Source organism: Macadamia integrifolia, chromosome 10 (assembly GCF_013358625.1).
Source record: "Macadamia integrifolia cultivar HAES 741 chromosome 10, SCU_Mint_v3, whole genome shotgun sequence".
Classification (NCBI taxonomy): Eukaryota; Viridiplantae; Streptophyta; class Magnoliopsida; order Proteales; family Proteaceae; genus Macadamia; species Macadamia integrifolia.
Window position 1 is genome coordinate 26,166,064 of NC_056566.1, and position 20,011 is coordinate 26,186,074.

At 37.4% G+C, this 20,011-nt stretch overlaps 1 protein-coding gene across 4 annotated transcripts in view; it reads right to left on the reverse strand.

Annotated features, from left to right (window-relative positions):
- Positions 1-6: 6 nt before the first annotated feature.
- Positions 7-20,011, reverse strand: part of LOC122090658 (protein AE7) — a 22,815-nt gene continuing 2,810 nt past the window's right edge. For 2 of the 4 annotated variants that reach the window (XM_042660305.1, XM_042660304.1), the window contains exons 3-8: positions 19,288-19,353; positions 18,043-18,181; positions 10,297-10,402; positions 10,110-10,209; positions 657-702; positions 7-309 (exon numbers count right to left, since the gene is read on the reverse strand). In XM_042660305.1, the coding sequence (XP_042516239.1) occupies positions 209-309; positions 657-702; positions 10,110-10,209; positions 10,297-10,402; positions 18,043-18,166 (477 nt within the window). In that variant the 5' untranslated portion in view covers positions 18,167-18,181; positions 19,288-19,353 and the 3' untranslated portion in view covers positions 7-208. The remainder of the gene's footprint in view (positions 310-656; positions 703-10,109; positions 10,210-10,296; positions 10,403-18,042; positions 18,182-19,287; positions 19,354-20,011) is intronic. The other 2 variants (XM_042660307.1, XM_042660306.1) reach the window with 1 other exon arrangement.

Consider the following 20,011-nt stretch of genomic DNA (forward strand, 5'->3'; position numbering starts at 1 on the left):
AAAAAAAAAAAAAAAAAATTTACATGTCAGAGTAGAAGTAATGTAATAGTTCGTAAACAGAAAAATTAATTAGCTAATAGAGAACAGAAGTTTCTCATTGGGGCTCTTGAAGATGGAATCTCTGGCTGCAGAAATGAATTTTCTGATACTGATTGTTGCTTGCTTACACTCCTTGAAACATGATAAGGGATTCCTGGATGCTGTCAGGTCAAGCATAAGTAGGAGCCAGACATTCATCAACCATACTTGAGAGGTTAGGGTTTTCTAGGGCTGCTGCCACTCGTTCTTTATCATTCAACTGCTTATTTACTGCAATTTGAGAATAACATCAGCAACATATTGCAGAAACCAAATCTGTGATGCTAATTTAAAGAGGAAAACAAGGATAGTAGGGACTGTCATTAGCAACATGTATCAACAACAATAATGGCATTTGATCATAAAGAGCTAGGAGTCACCCTATTTTTCTGCAACTTCCCCACGACATACAAGCTCTCCATGAATGTAGATTTTAGAAGATTAACGCAGGGTAAATCAAACAGTCTGATCACGATTATTTAAAACTAAGCTTTTGAAGTGAATAACACACTCTAGCAGACAAATTTACATTTTCATATATTGCCACTTAAAAGAAAGTGCACATCAACAATAAATACCTGCAGCTTCAGTTGCATGTGTTCCTGGTGCTACCCTGATATCCACCTAATTAAGCAATAGGAAAGATCAGCCAAAGGAGATCTGAGGAGTAAGACTAGAGCATTTCAAATAGAAGCGCCATATGTCAGGTTTTACATCTGCCAGCTAGCAGTAATATACAACACAAATAAACACCACAGCCCTTGGAAAAAGTAGGGACCACCATGAAATCATGAAATTAAATAAATACCACTACATTGGCCAGAAAGCCACTGTAAAATACATTCATACGAAGGTGAACCCCTAGGGAGGGGATTCAACAAAAAAGCTTTTATTCCATAGTGTGGTAAAAATATTGCAGTCAAAATTTTATTGAAATTATTAGGAAAAAAAGACACGGATCACTTCTCAAACAGTGTCATTCCAGCTAGAAACTTTTGGAGGTTTTCCAGTGATTATTTCAACATTGTTTTCCAAGCAAACCAATTATCAACACATTTTCTAGTGACTGATGAAGAATTGAGCATAAAAAGGAAAACCAAGTCTCTCTCTCTCTCTCTTTTTTTTTTGACTGATAGTTAGGCCCCAAGGAAAGGTTAAACTCATGAGCTCTTAATTTTGAGGTGTTGGTCTTTTCCAACTGAGCAACCCCTTTGGGGTTAAACCAAGTCATTTTCAACATTCAGTCACTACCACTCTAGGTTGTTTTGGAGACTCAGAAGCCAAAGAACAAAACGAGATTCAAGGTACACTTCTTTAGTTGAGAAATCAATCCAGGGCTTTTGATGTACCTGCAGGTATAAAACACGATGAGTTTGGATCAGGGAGTGAATTTACTCAGAAGATGATTATATGAGGACCAACAATGACATTCTTCCAACTAAAGGAATAAAATTTTCCTTACCAAGTAGATGAGACATCAGATCAAGTTTTGGGTTTTTACCAAGAATGTTATTGGTGACGCAACCAGATATAAGAGAGGACAAGGGAGTACTAAGAGACTATTTAAGTTGGTAAGATGGATCCTGAGGTACTGCTGTCCCATAAGCTAGAATCACGGATAATCATGAATGGAGTCATTTTAAGAAGAAATTCTTACTCCAAGTGGTCAATGCAATCAGTGCACTTCATAAACCTCCTAGGTTGGTTGATTTTTGTTAGAGTTTATGGCTGGAAGTTATTGTCTACAGTCCGTACTCTCTCTCTCTCTCTTCTGTTCTGTTCTTCTCTTCTTCATCATTGATTCTGGTTGTTTTATCTGATTTTGTCACATGGTATCAGAGATATGAAGAGAAGGAAGAGAAAAATATATATATATATAAAAAAAAAAAGCAACCCAGTGCACAAGGCTCCTGCTACTACAAGGTATGGGAGGGGCAAGTGTGTACGCAGCCTTACCCCCTGCTTCGCAGAAGAGGCTGTTTCCAAATTTTGAACCTGTGACCAACAAGTTGCAATAGTGCAACTTAACCGTTGTGCCACAGTTAATCCAATATGAAGAAGAACTAGGGTTTCTACTGTTTTAACGGTGCCTTCCTGTTCTGCTGTGATATATATATATATATATATATGAAAATTATGTCTACCACCCCTAAAAAAAAATCCTAACATGACATGTGAGGGTCACTTTTTCCAAAAATTACACGTACCACCCTACTTTACTAAATTTATAAGAGATTAGTCCGTTCCATCAGTGGGGTTCTGTTATTGATGATGTCATCCAGTTAAACTTTGATAAATGACCAAACTATCCTTGAGAAAGGGTAAAACAGTAAGTTTATCTGTCATTGCAACAACCCCCAAATCGATCAGCTAGGGCTCCAAAATCCTTCGTTCCAAAAACCCTTTCAGATCGAGAGGGAGAAGAGGAGGAACAGCGAGCATGTTAGGCGATTCGAGATACAAAATCAAGAGGGAGAAGGATAGGAGGAAGAGTAAGCACGAGAACACAGGCCATGAAGGAGGCTTCACTTGTATTTGCATTTGGCAAGTTGGTCGTGAGGACTCTGCTATTAGGCTGTTTGAGATGGATTGTGAACCCTCTACTCCTGCTGAAGAAATCTTAGGCCCCTATGAAACAGGGGATCTCATTGTTTCCTTCCTTGGCTGCATACCCAGTGAGGATTTGATTGATCGAGGAATGCATTTTGAGCGTGCAACATCAGTTTCCCTCGTCATCTGCTGACTCCGATGTCTTACAAGTCCTGCATTTTGTTAGTGATACTTGTTACTTGGGAGAAAATAGATGTCAGGATCCTAACATGTTTTACAGTCCAAGTTTTGTTGTGCAAGGATGATCGGGGATAGAAGAAGCTGCAACATTTGCATTAATTCTCCACATACTAGAACGGTGCCAATTTAATATTAAACAAACAGAAAAGAATAGAGCCGTCTACTTCTAATGAATGATCATCGTTATCATTATCTCATCTCATTTCATCATCACCATCGACAACATCATGGCTTCGATTCCTTTCTTATGGCATTAACAAATCTCTCTCTCTCTTGCTGGCTTCTCTCCCTCTCTTAGGAGTTACTCCTATAAAAGCTTAACAAAGAACTTTCTTTTTGTTTCAGCTAATGGCTAGTCAGCATGCAGTGTTAGTGTTTTGTTAGTAGGTGTTGCGGGTATTAATGGAGGTAGTTCTACTCTACTTCACCGCCTTCTTCAATGGGGCGATTGTCTTGCAGGTCTTCAATGGAGTACATGTAAATTATAGGGTTTCACAATACCAAGGGATTGGTTATAGGGATATATAAGAGGGTTAGTATCGTATTTTCCTATTTCTAAATCTCTAAGTTAACACAGTGACTCAAAATGGGAGCAGAAGCAATTTTTGGAAAAAGTGACCCTCACATGTCATATGGGAATTTTTTTAGGGGTGGTGCATGTAACTACTTATATATATATATATATATATATATACATATATAAGTAGTTGTCTTTTGAAGAATGAAGTTTTCTTGCTAGATATGATATCTCCTCACACTGCACAAGGAGTTCTCTGCTGATATAACGATTTCTGTTGAATGAGTTTCCTGCGCAAGTTTCAATTGCTACTCCTCATATGGATCTGGTTTAACCCCTTTTTGGCACATATTGAACCATACACATTTGTGGCATCTGTTTTCTGGGGGTTTTTTTTCCCTTTTTTCTGGTAGTGTTATCTCTGGTTTCAATCATTGTTTTGATTCAATAAGCTGGTGGAGATTAACCCCCTGCAACACCCTTTTTGACTTTCATACTACTCCTCGTGGTACCCTTGTTAAGGGGTAATTTTCTACTACTCTTACCTCTTACGGCACCTTGTTTTGGATCTTTCATCCTGGTTATGGTAATCTCTTTATAATGTAAGGTCCGGTCACTAATGACCTTAACTGCAGTCAGGATCCCTTAGGATTTGCAGAAATCCTAACGAAGAAATTCATATCGATGGTACTGTTCTTCAGGAATATACCAATCCTCCAATACTGCAGGCTTGTTCGATTCTTCACATCAGATTCTGATGGAGGACTGAAGAACATCAAACAGCAACAAAGGATAGAAAAAGATAGGATAATAGGATTGAGCCTCTTACTCTCTCCCTTGGGCCACTCACCCTTCACAGGTATAGGCATCTCACCCTCCCCACTGCATCTCACAGCATTACATGGTTTCAACACCAAAACTCTTTTTTTTTTCTTTCTTTCAATTCGTTGGCTGCTGCAATCCAGCAGTTTTTCCCTTATTTATAATAATCAATTGATTACATCAAACGGGCTTTGCTTGCGTGGAAAGGAATACACCACCAATTGAGCTTTATCCTAAATAGGAACTACTTACAAGGTATCCCATTCCCAATCTAATTAACAAGCTTAAAGAGTCCTAAAAAAGGAAACTACTAGCAACCTATAAAATAGAAACTAATCTTTAGCTAATAAAATCCCCCCCATGCAAGATATAAAAACATCCTAAAATATAGGACTAGGACCAATAAAGCCGTCAAATCTTCTTCCACGCATAGCCAATTAATCTTCAACTTGCTCTCCACCAGCTGGCCACGGAGCCACACAATCTGGAAATTACCAAGAAGGAAATCTGAGGAAGATCTCTATCAAACTGCTGGCCAATACTCTGGAAAATATAATCCAAATCTGGAAATTATAATCCCCGCACAATCTACCTTATTTCTTATCTGGCCACTCCTGCAATGTGCTCCACCGAACCAACCAAGAACCAGGCTGTGTCCAACAGCGATTCTGGACTAGTTTTTCCGGCCTTGTTCCTGCGGCTACATCTGTGCTGGAACTTGCGATCTACATCACTTTATGGGAGGTACATTGAAAAAGGTAAACTTCTCAAAACTCCAAGTTTTTTTCTGTTACTGCTTACCATCAGAACCCCAGTTTTGGGGAATGTTTCTGCTGCTGTTATACCTTGTGGCACCCCTGTTGTTGGGGCTTTTTGCTGCACCAGAATATTGGATTGTGTTTTTAACCCAACAGTTGGATCATCAAAAAATTTTGGGGATCATCTCAACTATCAAGGTACTGTTCTATCAAAAACTGGTCTTCATCAGTGCTTTGGATTAGCTTCTACCCTTTTTTCTCCCAAATCACTTAGTTTTTCTTCCCTACGGTTTTGGATTTTTTGACCTGCTTGTCTACTGCTGGACTTGCTGTTGTGTATTGATTGAATACTATTTATTGGGTGTAGTTGAGGTCCGATATTGATCATACATGTGTTTCTTGGTGGCCTATCACCTCTGTTGGGTGTTCTTGGTCTTCTCCGTGATCTATGACCTGGAGCCCTCTAATTCTGTCCTGTGGTTTTCTGAGAAATTGTTTATTCAATATATTGATGCTGCTGTGCTGTGATCATCCTCAATGGCTTGTGAATGACAGTAAGCTATGTATCTAGGAGACTGTGATGTAAAGTTGGTTCACCTTGGAAAACTACCCCAGATAACAAACAAGCTCCACCCCAACCTTAGAATATAGTTTCAGATCTAAGTATCAAAATACATTGTAGTAGGTCTGGTGGTGGATTGTCTTGCTGGTGGACGTAACGCACATGAGCTGCAATTGGTTTGCTTGTGGTGGTGGGCTTTATGCTGGTGCATTGAACCACTATTCACAGATACCTCTAGCTCGAGTTGTGGGTTGCTTATCTAGTTTTCAATGCAGAGTTGTGTGTTGCACATATCTAGTTTTCAATGCGGAATTGTGTGTTTACATAATTTTCAATGTGGAGTTGTGAGTTCGATTTGTTACTTTCATGCTTAGAGGGGCTGTCAAGAATTCGTTATCTCATTCCTCCTTTCATAAAATTAGGTTGGGTGATGGATTGTCTTGATGGTGGACGTAATGCATGTAGAACATTTGGCTTGACCGATCTCTATGGTACGTCAGGTAAACAGCTGATACCTTATATAGTCTGTCGTTACAATCTTATGGCTGATTTGTAGGATGTGTCAGGTTGACAGCCGACACTTATTATAAGTAGCCATTACCCATCAATCTTTTTGCATGGATCCTCGCGCTTGTCCTTTCTTAAAATCTCCATGTAGCCGACCCCATTAAGTTGGGATAAGGTTTTGGATGATGTTTTTGTTTGTATCTAAAAATCAAAATAGCAACCGACATTGTAAATCTGGACTGAGTTGAAAAGGGGAAAATAACTCACCCAATAATGGTCGAATGGACCAGTAAGACAGGTCAAGTGATGCTTGGTATGAGGCCAACAGTAGACTGGCATTGATGCAGTGACACAGCAGCAGGACTGCACCCAGAAGTTAGGGTTTTCTGGGCAGGAAGGAGGAACTCTGCAGTTGGCTAGAGGCTGATCATGTGGAGCTGATGTGCTGGTCGAAGGTCCTCCTATAAGTACTCAATAAGTCCTCCAAAGGACGCTCGATTCTGTCCACAGATGAGGGAGATCTACTGGTTGTTAATCTGGGGGGCCAGATTAGGAAACTTAGAGAGAGAAGTTGCTGAAGCTGCTACAGGCCTCCAAAGGACAAACGCTCTTGGTTGAGTGGCCCTTTAGGGCCCCTTGATCACCTCCTAAAAGTGTTTCAGCAACAGGTCTCAGATCTGGGAGATCCGGTATTCAAACTATAAAAGGAAACTTGAGGAAAGAGATGAGTTCGATCCTTGGTTCTATGCAGTACTTCGGTCTGATCTGTTGGATGCTCTTGAGGTCTTCAAAAAAGATGCAACGACCCCTCAACCTTTCAAAGTAAAGAAAAAGAAAATAGAAAAAGGCAATCAATGGGGAGGTGAAAAGGGAGAGAAGAATGGTAGTTGTGTTGGGTATATCACCCCTCAAGTTTAGGCATCTCACCCTATCAAGATTCAGCTATCTCAGCTATGAATTTAACTCAATTTTTTAAAAACTTCAAATTTTTCTTTTCATTACAATCAATGGGCTTTAAATAACCTTACATTTCTTGGACATAAAGACATAACACAAAAAGAAACTAATGGACTGACTCTAACTTCCTAAACTGACTTAAGGTAATAAACTTTTAAATACTTTGCCTTACATATAAAAAAGAAACTACCAACGCACTTGACCACTAAGCTAACCAAATAGGAAACAAAGTCCTAATTAAAATAAAAAAGGAAACAAATCCTTTTCACTCTGCTGCAATCGATGGAGGAAATCTGGAATTCTGGAAGCTGCTAGACACTCTTCAATTGATGGTTGCTGTAAGGCCTTCTAGAAGTCTTAATAATAAGACGAAATTGAAAGGTTACTGTTCACATGAACAGTGTTGCTGGTGTTGCTATGATATTTGAAAGATTATTATTATTATTATCTACTTGTGTCATCCACATGGTGGCATCTACTTATTTGAAGATTATTCTTATTTGCTCATTCGTGTTATCTGCTAGTATCATCAGCAACATTTTTTCTTATGAAGATGGTTACTTGTGGTTTGCAGCAACAAGATTGTTATCAGCATTATTGTTGATCCAAGCAACCTTTTGCTGGTTTATTGTGGTTCTCAACAACCTTACATTGTTTTATTGTGGTTCCCTGCAACCTTAAGATGTGTTATTATGGCTCCCAACAACCTTATGTTATGTGGTTCCAAACAAAATTAATAGTGTTATTGTGGTTCACAACAACCTATGCTGCTCTTTTATCCGTTGTTCGCAGCAACTACTGCTCTTTTATGTGTAGTTCACAACAACCTATGTTGCTATTTTATCTGTCTTCATTGTGAAGATTATTATTTTCCTTGCTTGAGAAGGGCCCATTATGTTGTTGTTGGTGTTGCTATGATATTTTGGCATGTGGTTGGTATTCTCTGTACTTATTTTGCTCATTGCTGTCTGGATTTAATAGACATGATGATTTTTTCTCTACTATTGTTGCTGGTGACTGGTGTGCACATGTTTGTGTTCTGACCGGAAGGAAGTTCTCTCTATGGTCACTGGAGTCTACAACTACTATATACGTTTAAGACTGGTTTTGTGTTTATATTTGTTCTTGTTGTACCAAGTTGGAGCTTTTGATAAATATTCTTAAGATGTGTTATTATGGTTCCGAACAACCTTTTGTTGTGTTATCACTGTTACGGGGTTCCCAACAACCTAATATTGTTACTGTGGTTCACAACAACCTATGCTACTATTTTACCCGTGGTTCACAGCAACCTATGCTGTTCTTTTATGTGCAGTTCACAACAACCTATGTTGCTATTTTATCTGTCTTCATTGTGAAGATTACTATTTTCCTTGCTTGAGAAGGGCTCATGTTGTTGTTGTCAGTGTTGCTATGATATTTTGGCATGTGGTTGGTATTCTCTGCAACTTATTTTGCTCATTGCTGTCTGGATTTAATAGACACGATGATTTTTTTCTCTACTATTGTTGCTGGTGATTGGTGTGCATGTGTTCATGTTCCAACCGACGGAAGTTCTCCCTATGGTCACTGCAGTCTACAACTACTATATACATTTAAGACTGGTTTTTTGTTTATATTTGTTCTTGTCATACCAAGTTGGAGCCTTTGATAAATATTCTCTAACTTGAGGGGGTTATTGAAGTTTATGCTTGGAAGTTATTGTCTATGGTCTGTGAACTATTGGTTTTATGTGTAGTCTATTCAAGAGTAATTATGGTCTCTGGTGTTTTCTTAATAGAGAAGTCGTGTGTTAGTGGTGTCCTTATCGTAATGTGTAATTGCCCTACTTTAACAATATAAATATTGTGTCTGATGGTAAGGTGATTTGATTCCCATCCATAAGCTTATTCTCTCTCTTCTTCACTTCTTTTCTTCTTTCTTTCTCCTTCTCTTATTCTTCATCTTTTACATTGATTCTGTTTGTTTTATCTGATTTTGTCAAAATTCTAATGGGAAGAATGTACAGCAAAGAACTGCAAAATCACAGTAAATATTTGTACAGGGAAGCAGCCAGGTTACTAAATAGCTTCACAATTTTTTTTGCAACATGGAGTGGAATGGTACATTTACATCCCACCAACAGTGGCCTGGGAAAATCAGGAAAGCTAATGATGGAGGGCCGGTAGGGGAAAGGGAAAGGAGAATAATCCATGAGTTGAGCTCAGAGTTGCAGGGAAGAGAGAAGAATCACACAAGAGAAGGGAAGAAAACATGATGATACGAGCTGAAAACTCAAATGAGCAAATAAGATAACATGATTTTGCACAATATTGTGACGGTGCTTTCTGTGAAGAATCGTACAAGATTAGGGCAACAAATCCTAAAAGGAAACAATTTTAAAAAATGAAACATCCTAACCCGACACTAAGTTGTGTATCCAATTTACCCTACCACTTTGGAAATAAGAGACTTAAAATAAAATATTGCATAATATTTTCCTAAAGAAATAAACTTTCTTAAATCCTACCAGACTAAAGACTCATATATGGACCCAGTTCATCTCTGTCTGGATACCTTGACGGGTTCAGATCAGTCCATGGTTGTGCACCTACATCAGCTTAGTTCCTTAAAAAATGGCATTCGTTATCTTTGCAGTTTCTACTTTCTAAGTCTTCTTCCATGGTAAGCGGTAAGCTCTCCAAGCATACCCCCACACCAGCCAAACCGGGAAAATTCTGCATTACTTATCTTTCTGGGAGGATGGAATTCTTGTTTTTTGGCCAAAGGAGACTTCTGTCTCATCCCATCAACCTTGAACTTTATTCTTCCCGATCAATAAAATTCCAGCAGTAGCATCCACTTCCCCCTTCCTTCCCTCCCTTTGCAGGGCTGAAGAAAGGCAGGAAATAATATTTTTTTAACAAACGTTTTTGGGCCATAGGCCAAAGAAGAAGCTGGAATCCACAACTTATGTGTGCCATAAGAACAGCCCCTATCTCAGGGTCATGTATGAAAGAAGAAAGCAAAAGAGAACTGAGGAACTCTTCAAGAGAGACTCGTAGCACTTGAACAAATAATAAAACTCATATTAAATGCCTTCTTCAGCTTCAAGTATCATGAGGGAATAGGGGCACACCTTGTAACGAGAAGGTAGACTCCGCATAAGTTTCACCTGTAAGCAAAGGCCAATCACTGTAGCCATACTACAATGTTCAACTGTCGGAGTAAATGTGACCCTGTTATAGAAGACAAAATTAGTCAAAAATAAATAAAATCAATGATAGATCAAAAAAAAAAAAAAAAAAAAAAAGAGGTGCACTTACCGGACACAGTTATGCTGGTCATCCACTTCAATTGCATCTTCAGTAATTACTTTCAGTTCTTCCAAAGAATATGGATGTTCAGGATCTTTTATATCTCTAATATGATTTAAGATTGTCAAGGACAAAGCATTCTCTTACTCTAGACCAGACTAGGTAACAAAATGTTGGCTGGTAGTTGATTAAAAAAACACAATACACATTTGCTGCACAGAAAAGCTTCTGAAGAACCTTTCTATTTTCCCCCCCTTTTCTGTTGTTCCTAACAACAACTAAGCCTTATCCCAACTTAATGGGTTCGGCTATTCTGTTGTTTCTAAGTCAAAGAAATTAATCAAGAGAGGTAAGCCCCAACAAGACTGAGAAATATAAGAAGGCAACTAAATCTGGGATTGGATTACTACTCCAGAATACTATTCACCTACATTCTACTTAGTTGAATACTCGCAGCTGCAAACTCCCTACTTTTTTTTTTCCCCTTTTTTTTTTTTTTTTTTTTTTGGGGGGGGTGGGGGGATTGTTGAGTGTTAAGCCAAACTCTTTAGATTGCAATGCCCAAAATACTACTAATTACTGGCCTTAGCACCTACCGTATGAACAGTTCTGGGTGCTTCTCAAAGTCCTGAAGAAGTTGGAGTTTATTATTTGTCTCATTGACACAAGGCAACTCCTCACCCAAGGCTATTTTCCCAAGCCTGGCACATGGATCCTCCATCTGATGCAGATAAAACATAGTATTGGGCTTATTTTTGTGGAGAAAAGCCTTGGGTTGAGTTATATATGTGTTGGCTTTTAGTCCAATGGGTTTTCTTTGTTAAACGCCACTTGAACAAGCCTAAATTATGGGTAGGAGGTAGGAATAGGTGATTTACTATACTAGTTTAGTTTAGTGTTTTATTTCTTTAAGTAATTGTTATTTACTTGGTTGTTAAGGAAAAGATGAGTCTTTCCTAATTAGGACTCCTATTCCTACTTTGGATACAGTTTTAATTATGTGGGACACTTATTCTAACTAGTTAAGGTAGAGTTTTAGTTATAAGGGACATCTAACTTCCTACTTTATTAGTTTAATTTGAGTTTTTTATTTCATCAACTGACTGTTATTTACTTACTTGTTAAGGATAAGACAGACACTTGCCTGAATATAACTTCTAATCCTACTTCGGATAGAGTTTTTAACTATGTCGGACATCCATTCTAACTAGTTAAGGTAGAGTGTTGTTATAAGGGACATCTATTCCTAGTATGGATAGACTTTCCTATTTCAAGTACCTTTCCTTGCCAATTGTAAGTACAGCTTTATTTTCTATATATTGATGGAAAAGCCATAACCCCACCAATATTTGCTGCCAGTCCCAAGCCCGGATATAGGAGGAGGGTTGGTGCGTTAGGACGGCAGCCAGCACCAGAAAAAAACCCTAGCCAAATCCTTTTACATGGATTCTACAACTTCATATTATAAACGCTATGCTAGGGAGTTCCTAGCCAAAATAAACAACACGCTACACTATGACCCGGGTGTTGAAAAGTGAGCAAGGGGTTAGCTAGGGCATCTCCTGTAAGCGACATGCCCAATCGGAGCCTGGATGTAGTGACAAGTAGGCAAGGATTCTCACACCGTGGACGAGTGCGGGTAAAGAAGCTAGTCCAAAAGCGTAGAATTAGATTAACATCTTGAAACATTGAATCTTTAACAAGCAAGAGTCTAGAGTTGATAGATGTTATGAGAAGAAATATGATTAACATAGTAAGTATTCAAGAGACTAGATGGAAGGGTAAAAAAGCTAAGGAGTTTGATGACTTTAAATTTTGAAATACGGGAGATAAAAGTAATAGGAATGGAGTGTGCATAATAATTTGAGATAGAGTTATAAACTCTATTAAGATTGTGTTGGAGTAGGAGATTGTCAATATAATTAGTGCTTATGCACCTCAAGTAGAATTGGATGATAGTAGTAAGTTACAATTTTGGGAATAAATGGATGGATTAATGCAAGGTTTTAGTCAAGGAGAAAAGATTATAATAATGGGTGATCTAATCATCTAAATGGACAAGTTATAAAATATCAGAGGCTATAAAGGTGCACATGGAGGATATGGTTTTAGAGAGAAGAATGAGGGGACCTCAGTTTTAGATTTTGTTGTGGCTTTATGATCTATCTATCATAAATACATACTTTGCAAAGGGAGATGAGCATTTAGTTACCTTCAAAAGTCTCATAGTACAACAACAACAAACATAACCTTATCCCAACTGAATGGGGTCGGCTATATGGATCCAATGCAGTAAAGTAATAGAAAGTAATGAAGCATAAAAGATAAGTTAAAAGGAGAAAAAAAGTTTAGAGGGTATCGTAAAATATAGAGACACATCATGGAAACATCCCTTATAGGGGATCAGCAACACGGGTTCCTGTCCTCCACAAAACTCTATCCGAAGGCATACTAGGATCGAGCCCTACAATTTGCATATCTTTTCGTACCACCTCGTTAAGTCATCTTAGGTCTACCCTTACTTCTTCTAGCGCCTTCCCAATGAATTTGGTCACTCTTCCGTACTGGGGCCTCCATTGGTCTTTTTGCACTAGAGCATCATAGTAGCCTAATAAATTTCTTCATATCTAGAAGGTCTGACAGATTGTTATGACAGATTGTAAGGTTATACCAAGGGAGAGCCTAACCACACAACATAGATTAGTAATCATGGTTATGTGCCTCACTAAGTAGAATCTTAAAAACAGTGAGCCTATTTTCCCTAAGATAAGGTGGTGGAGCATAAAAGGACATGGTTTGAAATCATTTACTGATAAAGTGATCAAACTAAGAAAATAAGACTTTGAGGGAGACACCAGTACAATGATGAAGGCGATGACTACTTATATTAAAGAGGTTGCTAAAGATGTCCTAGGAGAATCGAAAGGAAAACATCATTCCTCTAGGGAAACTTGGTGGTGGGATGATGAGGTTCAAGTAGCCATTAAGACTAAGAAAACTAGTTTTAAGACGTGCCAAAGGACTAAGGATGTAAAGAAGCTACAAAGGAATAAATTTGCCAAAAATGAAACTAAGAAGATTGTGGGAAAAGCGAAGGTGAAGATATATGAAGAACTTTAAGGCAATCAGACACAAAGGAAAGGGAAAAATCTATGTATAAGATAGCTAAAATGAGGAAAAGGAAGAGTAGAGATCTGATCAAGTTAGATGTATTAAAAGTAAAGATAATGAAATACTAATAAGGGATGAGGACATTAAAGAGGGATGAAAAGTTCATTTATATAGCCTACTAAATGTAGACACTTCAAGTAATAGTGTCCCAAAAGACTGCACTACCCATCAAGACACTTGTCTATATATATATACACAAAAATCAGGTGTTTGAAGTAAAAAAAACTTTAAGGACGATGAAAGTAGGCAAAGCATGGAAAGTTTATTTCTGTAGCCTACTAAATGTAGACACTTCGAGTAATAGTGTCCCGGAAGATTGCATCTCTTATCATGAGACTTGCCGTAGATATATACGAAAGCAAAGTGTCTGAAGTAAAAGAAGCTTTAAGGACGATAAAAGTAGGCAAGGCACAAGGCCCAGTTGAAGTCCTAATAAAAGTGTGGAAGAGCTTAGGAATTTGTAGTTTATTTTGATTAACCAAGTTGTTTAATAAGATTATGAGCACAAAGAAAATGCCAGAAAATAAGAAGAAACACTGTGATTCCAATTGTGAAGAATAAATATGACATTCAAAGCTACAGTGACTATGGAGGCATAAAACTAATTAGTCATTATCGTAGAGGATTATTGAAACCCATCTGAGAAAAGAAACTACGTTGTGGAGAACCAATTTGGTTTTATGCTAGGAAAATCCACGACATAAGCTATTTACTTACTTAGGAGACTCATAGAAATATTTAGAGATTGCAAGACAGCAAGAAGGATCTCTCTCATGGTTCGAAATCTCACTGAGAGATCGCCGATATCTGAGAAATTTCAGCCTTTTTTTTACCGAGACGAAACAGCCTACAAAATGAAAAAAGTATAAAATTCCGGGCAAAATTTCAGTGTCTCGCCGAAATTTCATGTAACATTTCAGTATCTCGCCAAAATGTTACAACCCACATGCTATTTATACATCATTTCACGATGCCTGTCTCGACCCAACTTAGCTATAACACAAATCAGTGCATTGCCAAGTTGTTTGCAACATCATCACATCTATTCCGTTGAAGATCACTCCAAGTTGAAGATCTACACATTTTCAAGCCTTGGAAAGGTAAACCACTCAAAACCATTTTTTTTTTAAATAGTTACATAAACACATGTTGGTTAGGGCTAGATTTTTTATATGTTAGACACTAAAGGCTATCTATGACCTCACGGAGTCTCTTTTTTTTTTTTTTTTTTTTTTTTTTGGTTTAAAAATGCATTTTCCATCAATATAAAATTTAAAAAATGATTGTTAATATAACTTTGATGAAACTCAATTATATATGTTACTCACCATTGGCTAATTTACGACTCTATCGGATAGAAATTTTTTTCCAGCCGGTAAATATTTTTTTTAATTTTCAAAAATATGACAAACTCCATCATACTGAGCATGGAATCCAACCAGGTCATCATAGTTCTTTCTAGTAGACAGTCATTATGATTAGTATTATATAACCAATATGTTTGGGACTTGGGATACTGTCATTTGGGACTTTGAAATTTCAGAGTAAGACAAGAGTGAGGACTTTAGTTGGGACTTAGGATTTAGGGAGTTGCATACTATATTACTCTAATACTCTAAATATTAGTTAATTAATGTTGAGGTATGTTTTGATCATGGCTTAGATGCATTATTTACTTGTTTTACTATCATATTATATCTTGTTCTAACAACATTTCATAAAAACTCTTAAACAGTTTGACGGTTGCTGCCAAACAAGGGTGCAACTCTAAAACACTGTCATATTTTAATATTTTTGCAAATTTAAGTTCTAAACATGTTTATCAACCTTAAAACAAGCTCCTCACCTAGTTCAGGTCATAATATGTCCAAAGCAGGCAACCAAGTTAAAAAAAATATATATATATGTAACTCGCCGAGATCTAGCTAATATTTCAGTATTTCAAACCACCGAAATACCGAAACAAGATGAGATTTCGAACCTTGATCTCTATATGGTCTTTATTGACCGATAAAAAGCTTATGAAAAATTCCTTAAAGAGTAAATCTGACAATTATTAAAGAAGAGAAGTGTTTCAAGTATATATGTGGGCATAATTAAAGATATGTATGATGGTGTGGTGACTAGTGTAAGAACTGTGGGGGGTCAAGGTAGTAAATTCCCAATTATAATTGTGTTACATCAAAGATCAGCTTTAAGTCCTTATTTGTTTGCACTTGTCATGGACGAATTAACCAGAGACATTCAAGATGAGGTTTCTTGGTGTATACTTTTTGCTAATGATATTGTTTTGGTGGATGAGGCAAAAGAAAGGATTAATGCCAAGTTGGAGTTATGGAGATTAACCCTGGAATCAAAAGGTTTTAAGATAAGTAGAATGAAAACGAACTATATAGTGTGTAACTTTAGTTATATAAGGATGGATAATGAAGGGGTGAAAATTTGGTGAGAGAGAGGTTCTGCAAAGTTACTATTTAAGTTTCACAAAGAATTTAAATAGGATGGATGAAGAGGAAAAGGGAGTTCGGAGTGTTGTTTGATCAACGTATTCCTTTAAGCTAAAAGGAAAATTTTAAAGGATAGTGATACGACCAGCTATTATGTATGCTGCAGAATGTTGGACAATTTAGAAGCTTCATGTAGATAACATCAGTGTCGGGGAGATGAGCATGTTGAGATGGATGTGTGGTAAAACTATGAAGGATAAAGTAAGGAATGATCATCATTAAGCTGGTTTGGGAATAATTCTGATACATGATAAGTTACGAGAAAGTCGTTTGAAGTGGCATGGCCATGTTCAAGATTTGGTCCAACTTTTGATTCAGCCATCAACTTAGGCTGATAGGGACATGAATCCTATCATACCTACCCCCATTCAATGGCAATATTTCCCCTTTCTGACCTCTATTACTGTGGTTCTTGCTTGTGAATTGTTTTTCCTGAGATTTAACCTATTTTGTGACATGCGGCTAGAGCTTTTCTTCCACTGCTTGCTGTATTGTTTAGTGAGAATTATTCTACTGTGGTGTGGGTGCTACCAGCGATATCAGGACTTGTTTAGAGTCTTAGTTTAGTTGCTGAAAGTTGGTTTTACATTCTGATTTTAATCTTACGAACAGTGAGTTGTTTCGAGTTGATTATTGCTCCTACTTGGGGTTAGGGTTGTAGTAACCTAGCATTACATTACTAAGAAGGCGAAAGAGTTGTCCTCCCTCCCTACCTATCGCCTTTCCTTCTTTAAGTACCATGCTTCAAGTGCAAAAGGATCGCATCCACTTTCAAAGTCGAGGAATGGTGTTGTTGGACAGACCATAAATGGGTGGTGCAAGAGCAGCTGCAGCTAGGAATGAAAAGAGCCTAAGCTGTATTTCTGCAAGACTGGATAGAGTCTTCATTAATCATGAATGGGCTTTCTCATTTGGCATTCCTTCATAGATCTCTGGATTTCACCCCTACACACGAAATTTCACTCTCCTCTGTCTCACTCAAGTGAATTGGTTTCGAGAGCCCCAGTTTCTGGCAACTTTCACTTTCAACCCAATTCACATTCTACATGCCTTGCACATTCTTGAGAAGCCTTTCAAGAGATAGGATCAGCTGGAGTGAATGACGCAGCGGTGACAGGCAAGCTAGGCCTTGCAAGAGCTATGCCGCCATGGGCATAAATAACTTGAGAATTGGGCTTTGCCACACCTGGTTAAATGCTTCACACCTTTGCAACAGCCGATTCCACCCCGTAAATTGTGGGCCCTGTCCTTGTTATTTATGCTAACTAAAGCAGCTCAGATTCTGGTTTTCTGTTCAGTGATTCTCAATTCTTAAATTAAACTTCAGATCTGAACATTGGGTCTCATTCTAAACAATTCTATGGTTTCAAAATCTGATTTTGGTCATGTTTGGACTTTTGTAGATTCCTACTGCTACTCAAATTGCTGGAAATCTCAGAACTGGCATCTATTTCAGTCCTAGTTTCATTCCTGTTCTAGCTTGATAGTTAACTGTTAATACTTGCTTCTGGTCGCTGATTGATCATCATTTTAATACGGTTTTGGTTTACGTATAATCTGAGATCAATCCCTTGATCTGGAAATCCTAATGAAGAGTCCTACCCTCAGTAAGATTCCTAGGTAGATCCAAGTCCAAAAGTTGATCAGAATCATCTTTTGAGGGAATGTTCCCTGCTATATTACAGACCTTTGACCAGAATATTCCCTGCGCATCTGAACTTCTGATCGTTAGTTATCAAATTTCTCCTGAATCTGGTCATATATCCCATTCGCGGTGATTCTGGTTTAAACTGAGTTTCTGAACACTAATTTCTTAGTCTTCCAGAAACCCATCACCCTCTCCCATATTAGACGTATCAACTAATCAATGAACATAAATTTTATCGTACAGCAGATCTGCTGAGATGCTTATTCCTTCCAATTTTCCATTGCCTGCCACAAGCCTTATAAGAGACAGTAAGATACTAACTACCACCAAATTCAAGCCAAGCTAGCAACTTATGAATTCTGCATATGGAACAGATAAACAAAAAATTGAGTAACATCACCAACTAATTCAATTGAAATGAAAGGATATCAAAAATTTCTTGTTGGTCAATAGGTTCAACCGCATATTCATCAACCTCAGATGGTGCAGTTCGGATCCGACGCTCTTTTCTCTCATACACCACTGGATTAGCATTAATTAGCCCAGAAACCATTTTTCAGAGCTTCAGCTGTAGAAAAGAAGTGAAATGATAGAAATTAAAGGTCACCCCTGTTATTGTTGAAGCAATTTCAATGTAGAAAATTGAAAAGACAATTCATCATTAAAAATTGATAATAAAGAATTCATGTAGAAATATTCCAATTATTCTCTTCAATTTTATCAACTTGCTTTTATCTGAATCAAGTTGACATCGGGAATAAATTATGCGGTCAGGATACTGGTAGTTATGAATCTTTTACAACTTACTTATAAATCTTAAATGAATAGGGTTGAAAAGGAAAAAACCGAAAAAAGAAAGAAAAGCAAGGAGAAGGAACAAGAGGAAAGAAAATACCAGAAGCCCAAGAACCACAAGCTGATTTAGGAACTATATGCAATTTTCAATAGACAGTGCCACCCAGGTATCTCCTTTTCATATCATATATAATCAATTTACATATTTAGCAAGCATAATTTTACACTAATAAGGTAGAAAAATTGAAGCTAAAACCAAGCTAGATTTAGAAAAAAAATTAAAAAGAGCAGAATCATAGATTACAACCTAGATGCATAATCCAATACACACATAGATACCTAAACCAAAGTTACCCATTAAGAAAAGCAAAACTAAATTATGAGGGAAAAAAAAAAGAGCATAGAATCATAAAGCACGCAGAGAAAAAAGTATTATGGAACCAGCTAGGAAGAAGGGGAAAGCCCAACAAAAAACTGATAAGAAAAATAGAATTCAAATTAAAAACAGCCAAAATTGCAAACAATCAAAGAAAAATTCAATCATTATACACTGTACCCAAGAACCGCTTGGCCTTAAGATAGCTGAAGTGTCTCCTCTTACCCAACTCAAGTTCCCACGAATCCCACCCAACCGAACTCTCCGTTGAGATTTTGAAATTGAATTAAACAGAATGAAAAACCGAGTTACTCGAATAGTAAATTCGTCAACGAAATAATTTTTTTCCCATGCTAACACTATCCCTCGTAGGGCTGTAGGAAGAATTCAAAGAAATGAAATCCAATAAAAAAAAATGATGGCTTTATTATTGTCGCGTTAGAAGATACACAAAGACCCATGGAAGCAGAAGAAGATGAAGACGAAGAAAAAAGATAACCCACCTGTGATTAAAGCCAATCTCTTCTTCCTCTGCTACGAATCCTTTCTTCGATTAAGCCTTTCGGATGCTGCGTTTGAGGAATATGAAAAAGAAACAGTGGTTAGGACTTGCGAGTTGGGAGGAAAATAGGAAACAATCTATTTTGGGGCAAAAGCGAAATCAGATCATTAGAAAGGTGAAAAGGAAAAATATGCTAAAGAAAAGGTCATAACTGGCCCCCAAAAAAAAAAAAAATAGTGTGGAAGATGCATTGATTCAACTAAACTGTAAAGCTTCCGTTCCCAAAAAAAAAATGTAAAGATTCATGTCTCGTGCAAAGTGAAGGGTTGACGTGGCAACTCTAAAATTCACACTTTAATATGTGCAACCTGTATGGTTTGCCATGTGTCAACATAATTTTTCCTAAAATATTATCCCGCCCATTGTTAGTTAAAACGGGAACGGCAAAAAAACAGAGACGTACGGTACGTGTTTTAAACAGATAAAAACGATGAACGGTACGGTCAAAAAAAAGGAAACGTCAAACGGACGGAAACGAACGGTACGAGTATTAAACGTGTAGTTTTCCAAAAAACGAAACCAAAAAAAGGCAATATATCATCATGTAATTTGAGAGATTATTGCTTGTATACCTGCATCTAATGTTCTAAACTACATCAACATCAAACATTCATGCATATATCATCCAAAATATAGCATCCAATGTAAATTCCAAATTAAAACTT